The 6,002-nt window shown below is 39.1% G+C and overlaps 1 protein-coding gene across 2 annotated transcripts; it reads left to right on the plus strand.

The window, feature by feature from the left end:
- Nucleotides 1-233: 233 nt before the first annotated feature.
- Nucleotides 234-3,273, plus strand: LOC122306931 (QWRF motif-containing protein 3-like). 2 transcript variants are annotated; one of them, XM_043119505.1, is made up of 6 exons: nucleotides 234-1,598; nucleotides 2,011-2,130; nucleotides 2,242-2,358; nucleotides 2,439-2,528; nucleotides 2,611-2,718; nucleotides 3,020-3,273. In XM_043119505.1, the coding sequence occupies exons 1-6, from the start codon at nucleotides 369-371 to the stop codon at nucleotides 3,131-3,133; spliced, it is 1,779 nt and encodes a 592-aa protein (XP_042975439.1). In that variant the 5' UTR covers nucleotides 234-368; the 3' UTR covers nucleotides 3,134-3,273. The 2 variants fall into 2 exon arrangements, with proteins under 2 accessions (XP_042975439.1, XP_042975440.1); XM_043119506.1 differs by having other exon boundaries at nucleotides 2,972-3,111.
- Nucleotides 3,274-6,002: the final 2,729 nt, after the last annotated feature.

The raw sequence follows: 6,002 nt of genomic DNA on the forward strand, positions 1-6,002 counted from the left end.
TTTTAAAATAAAAATAATATTATATTAATATTTTATTTAAATTTTAACAAAATATTTATAACGTATATCCAAGCAAAGTATGAATACTTGCATAAAGTGAGTTAAAATTTATCACATTAATAAGTAAACGGAGATAACAAAAATTATTATTAAAAATTAATATATATATATATATATATATATATATATAAATAAGCAAGCCACTTTACCTGCGTTTGTTTTTCATGCTATCCCTTTTTTTTTTTTTAATGTTTTGAAAGCAAAATCCCAAGAAATCCTGAATACTTGTACCTCGTAACTATCTCCATATCTCTGTGTTTCCTGGGCCTCGCTGATTTCCAGTCTCTCTCCCAGAGGAAACGAAGAGCATGAAGAAGAATGAGAACGAGCAGGGGGCGGAGGTGATGCTTTCGAAACCCCGAAGACCGAGATCCCGCGAGGTGAGCTCTCGGTTTCTCTCTCCAACTTCTGTTATCACCTCGCAGGAAACAACGGGACTCCCATCTCCAAACAGTCAATCTTTCTCACCTATTCGACGCAAACCCAATGCTTCCACCAATACTAATCCCCGCAGGCAACGGAGCCTTGAGGAATCCGGAATCCTACATGGACTATGGCCTTCATTGGCTACTTCCTCTTCTTCTTCTTCTTCGTCGTCGTCTAAGTCAACGAAGAGTTCGGGTACTCTGGCCGATCATATTGGAAATGAGAGGCTGAAAGACGAGAAAAATGAGAAGAAAACGGCGAAAGGACCCGACGGCCCTTTCCTTGGTAGGCAAACAAGTTGCAGCGAGTTCAGTAGGTTCGAGACAGAGAAGGAGATCAGCACCAAAGAAAATCACAGACCAAGTCTTGGAGGGTCTATGAGATATACGGGAAAATTAGCGTTTCCGGGAAAAAGTTCTCATCATTCTTCGTCATTGAATTCGTCGTCTAAAACTTCGGGTATTCTTCCTGGAAGATTGTCCATAGATGAAAATGAGATGTTCCGGAAAACATTTGGAAACTCGGATTCTTTTACCAACACTTTGGAAGTGGACCCAGAGTGCTGCGATATGGGTTCCGGCGTGGCTTTCTGTTCTCCAGCTATCGGAAAAGGTTCGGAACGCTTGCGTAAATTCGACACGGAAGTTTATTCCAGGTATATGAAGGATATATCTGCAATGCGCGTTTCAGACTTGAATATTCCGAACCCAGTATCGTCGGATAATTTTCCAGGGCCAAACAAGTTTACCATAAGAAATGCAATCAAGAGGGTGAATTCGTTTACGGGTGCCAAGTCACAGTGGGCATTGTCGCCGGGGCGATCCGGCTCACCGCCATTAATGTCAGTGGAAAGTAAGGGGAAATCGATGCCATTCTCGAGCTTGAAGCCTCCGAGCAGTCCCTCGAGGGCAACGGGCGTGGAGAAATTGCTCAACATGGGATTGGACTTGCTTAAACGTAAGAAATCTTCTTCATCTAGCTCGCTGTCGATGCAGCCGGGTAATTTAGAAAACGTTCATCAACTTCGGCTACTTTATAATCGGTTGTTGCTATGGCGGTATGCCAATGCTAGAGCTGGGGCTGTGAATGGGAGCATAACCATTCAGGCAGAGGTACTGTGCATGGCTCTTATCTTGTTGATCGGTATATTTTGGTTTTCAGCTTATGTATGAATCGTGGCTTTGTGCCAAGATATTTCAGCAACACATACTTTCGAAGAGTATCTTGAATTTGTGGGAACCTCTGAAATCATTCTCACATGCATAAGGGCACTGTAAGTGTAAATTGCAATCCTCCTTTGTAAGAACTATTCCACACAGGTTGAGTTTATCTCATATCAATCCTATATATGGGTGATGTTTGCCCTCCAGCTCTATAAACAAGTCGTATTATCTGGGATTACACTTGTTCCTGCAATTTACTAGTTAGAACGAGGCAGGATTTATATCTTATTTCCGTATGGTTATCAGGGTGGCATCAATCTTAGTTGAAAATTATTCTTATTTTTCAGTTTTTTGTGTGCAGAGAAAATTTAATTGTGCTTGGGATGCTCTCACAAAGTTGCAGCATTCTGTGGCAGAGAAAAAATTACAGCTTGAGAAGGAAAGGCTTGACATGAAGCTGAACAACATACTCTCTTCCCAAGTAAGTAGTAAACCATTCATGATACAATTTCCTTGCCCTGAAATTGAAAATCATAAATGATCCGTCAGAATGATATTTTTTATGGAGACCAAGAAGTGATCATTTGTGTAGATTAAGCTATTGGAAGCCTGGGGAGATATGGAAAGGCCACACATATCAGCAGTTTCCAGGACTGTTGAGTGTCTGCGCGCTGTTGTCAGCAGAGTACCCCTCACAGATGGTTCAAGTGTAAGCATTTTCCCTTTTTTAAGGCAGTTTATAATACCTAATGTGAATTCTTGTTAAACACAACTGCATGTTTGTTTCAGTTGGACATAAAATTAGCTAAAATTACAGTTGGAAGGGCATTGGATCTCACAACTTCCATCAAGTCGATTTGTACTAATCTTGCACCCTCGGTATGTTAAAGCTGTTCCATTTTGATGCTTATTGCCTTGTACATATGTCATATGGATTTACTTGAGGTTGTCTATCAAACAGGCTGAGAACACTGTTACCCTGCTATCCGAATTAGCAGAGGTCGTTGCTCAAGAAAATTTGCTTTTAGAGGAGTGTCTGGAACTTCTTAGAACCACATCTACCCTCGAGGTAATTGATGAATACCAAATATTCAGGAACTCCATATATCAAACCACCTAATTCTCATTAAGACTTTCTCCATATATGGTTGGGCAGAACAAAACTGTGTTGAATATGTGCCCCGCCACTTCAAAAGTTCTTGGATTTCATCAATTGGTTTTGCATTCGTTAAGAATTAAAAGACAAGGGACATGTGTTATCAGCCAAAATTATAAAACCATAGCATCAAACATAGGGTCCAAAAGTTGTTGAATGCATGCAGGGTTTTAACGATCCTTTATAAATTTTCCTGGTGATTATCTGTGAGCAGCTTCAAGAAAGAAGTCTCAAGTGCAGCATTATTCAACTGGAATTATGGCGGCAACAGCAGCAGCAGCAGCAACAAAAAAAGGAAGAGATCCCTTTGTATATACTTGAAGTTTAGCCTTTGGGGACAAAGTTGGTGGAGATCCGCATGTAAATTTTGTGATAGAACATACATATGTTACTCAATCTGATATTATCAGTTTCTCCTGCATTATGTATAGATGATTCATTTCAATCCGATCTAATAGTTTCATTAAATTAGCTTTTGACCATGGTGTATTTTTGTTGAGAACGGTTATTCTTTTAACTATCATGTTTCATCCACGTTAGATTGCGATGAAAGGATGATAATTAAAAGGATGATTAATAAAATCTATTTTTTCCTTTTGCACAGTCAATGCTTTTGTCAAAGGTTGTTTAATAGATCCATAGTTGAGATAATGCCAAGTCTTTATTAGATGAAACGTCAATATGGAGCATACTGATCAATTATTGGACTAGTTATTGCCAAGAAAAATAAAATTATTGGATTTATTGGCCAAGCACCCAAACCCCAAGTCAAAGATGACATTTGAGTCAAAGGTATTTCATTCATCACATCCAGAGATTCTTTCAATGGGTTCAACATATTTTTAAAACTTTATCAAAGCATAAAAAGAAAAACATTTTACAACTATTCACAAACACTTTTATACTATTCAGAAAACCATATTCTTACATCCAATTTGAATATTATTATTCCTCTTTGTTAATGCATAAATTCGTGAAACAGGTTGGAATGAAGGAAAAAATTATCATCAGCCCAAGATGAGGATTTGGGCGTTGATACAGTTCTCTTTGCATTCATCCATGACAATAAATAATAAATAAGTGAATATAAATAAATAGAGAGATACAGAGGTTCACATGTTTGGCATAAAAGCCTACGCTTACGCGTTGTTTGGAGATAAAATCCACTATAATAGGCGATTTTACAATCTCCCATAGTCTCATGTATCTATCAATACAATAGAGAAATTTAGGATTTCAGGGGTTGAAGATGATGCCGCCCTTGAAAGAGATCCTTTTGAGCCACTGTTTGTGGTGGAGATTGTGCCTAGATAAGTCATCGAGAAATGCTCCTAAATTTGTAGAGATCTTCTCTTTATATAGAGATCTATTTTCCTTCTTTAGAGTGATTGAGTCCTACTTACTTTATGAAGCTATTTCTTTTTAGGGGTTTGAGTTAATTTGCCTCATCTCTTACTAAATTCTTAGCCCTATCTCTTGGCTAGATTATTGGCTTTATCTCTTCCCTTACTATTAGTGATAAGTTTTCAAGGGGCTGAATCCAGTCAAATTTATCCCTAACAGTTTACTTGCGATTCTTAAAGTCAATTTTCTCAATAAGAAGACTTTAAGAATTTTCAAGTTAACCATGATGGAGATAGCCTATAGAACACTGTAGAAAAACAAATTCTAGGAACTAGTCCCTAGTTTTCTATTGTTTGTGCAAAGCAATGAAGATAGCCAAGCGTGGGGCTCAAGAAACCTTGTGATATTTGTAGTAGGGGCATTCAAGGAAGGGCCTCTAGGAAGTTTGATTGTATGAATGGAAGGAAGAATCATCTGGTGTAGTAATGATTGCTTGTGACTGTTTATCATTAGAAAAGTGCGTGTATCTATGTATTTGGTGATTAGTTTTGTTTTTCATGACGTTAGTAAATTTTTTGCCCCGTCGACTCGTTACTAAATTGCTGAGCCCATTGAATTGTTCCCAAAGGTAACCAATGCAAGGTTGTTGTAGAACTCGAAGGCTTGTTCTCGAAGGTAAACCATTGGCGGTGGTTAGGGCATGAGTGTCAACACTCAACATTTGTTGGAGAAGACACTACACTGGTGTTGCTATCCAAGTGCGAGTGTGAGAACAGTTAACTTTGATGCTAGGCCAGAGATAGGTTAGACTGTGCTAGTTGGAGAGGAAAGAACACTTAGGAGAGGTGTTCATCCTTTGGTCGTTGTGGGAGTGCGGAGCTCTGCTTTGAAAGTTAGGCTAGTGATGGGTTCAACCATGCTAGTTGGCAAAGAGGGAACACTTAGGAGAGGTGTCCTTAATTTGGTCGCCATGTGAGTGCGAAGCTTGGCTTTGAGAGATAAGTGGGAGACAGGCTCGACTGCACTAGTTGGCAAGGAGAGGACACTTGGGAGAAGTGTCCATCCTCTAGTCGTCGTACGAGCATAGAGTTTGGCTTTGCTAAAAGAGATGCTCGGCCGCGTTGAGGGGCAACCCGTGTGCTCAAATAGGGTTAGACTCTCCTGGAGATGTGATAGACCATGTTGAGGGAGGGTAACTAGACTGCTCGAGTGTAGTCAAATCTAGAGGGAGATGTGCTCTATTGTGCTGCTATGGCGGGAAATGGAGCTCCACCACGCTAAGAGGTTTCTACCAGAAACCAAACATGTTATTATAGATAATTCAAATGTTTGATATTTGCAAACCTAAGCCGTTTTGCTAAAGTGTGGTGAAGACTTGAGGTGCACAGACTAGGCCTGTAGGTAGCCATGATTTGGCAATAATGAAGATCTTGGGTGCCCACAGTACCTAGCATCTATTATGATAAAAAAAAATTAAGATGCTTGATCAGTACCTGAGAGAAGCTTTGTAGCCGACGTCTCACTCCACATTGGTGATTTCCAACAAAGTATGTTCACAGGACGTATAACCACTCTGATTCTCGTGAAACCTTTAGGAGTTTTGTGGGGACAACTTTCAAAAACTAAATTTTTTAGTAAAAATGAAATCTAAATAAAAAGTTTGAGAGAGACAAACCAGAGTAATTTAGCTAAGGCTTTCAATTTTTCCCAATTGAGATTGTTCATTGTTTAATGATTCTTGCATAGTGGAAGTTGTTCATCTCTAAGTACTGTTGTTTTTTCAACATTGTATTGCTGAGAAAAATCCACTACTCACATATCCTTCGGAATAATTTCCATAGTATTTTGATGAA

This window comes from Carya illinoinensis, chromosome 4, assembly GCF_018687715.1.
Source record: "Carya illinoinensis cultivar Pawnee chromosome 4, C.illinoinensisPawnee_v1, whole genome shotgun sequence".
NCBI classification, from domain to species: domain Eukaryota; kingdom Viridiplantae; phylum Streptophyta; class Magnoliopsida; order Fagales; family Juglandaceae; genus Carya; species Carya illinoinensis.

Coding starts and splice junctions, on each gene's coding strand:
- LOC122306931 (XM_043119505.1), top strand. CDS start 369: ATGAAGAAGAATGAGAACGAGCAGGGGGCGGAGGTGATGCTTTCGAAA. Junction 1,599..2,010: donor GCATAACCATTCAGGCAGAG/GTACTGTGCATG, acceptor TTTTGTGTGCAG/AGAAAATTTAATTGTGCTTG. Junction 2,131..2,241: donor ACAACATACTCTCTTCCCAA/GTAAGTAGTAAA, acceptor TCATTTGTGTAG/ATTAAGCTATTGGAAGCCTG.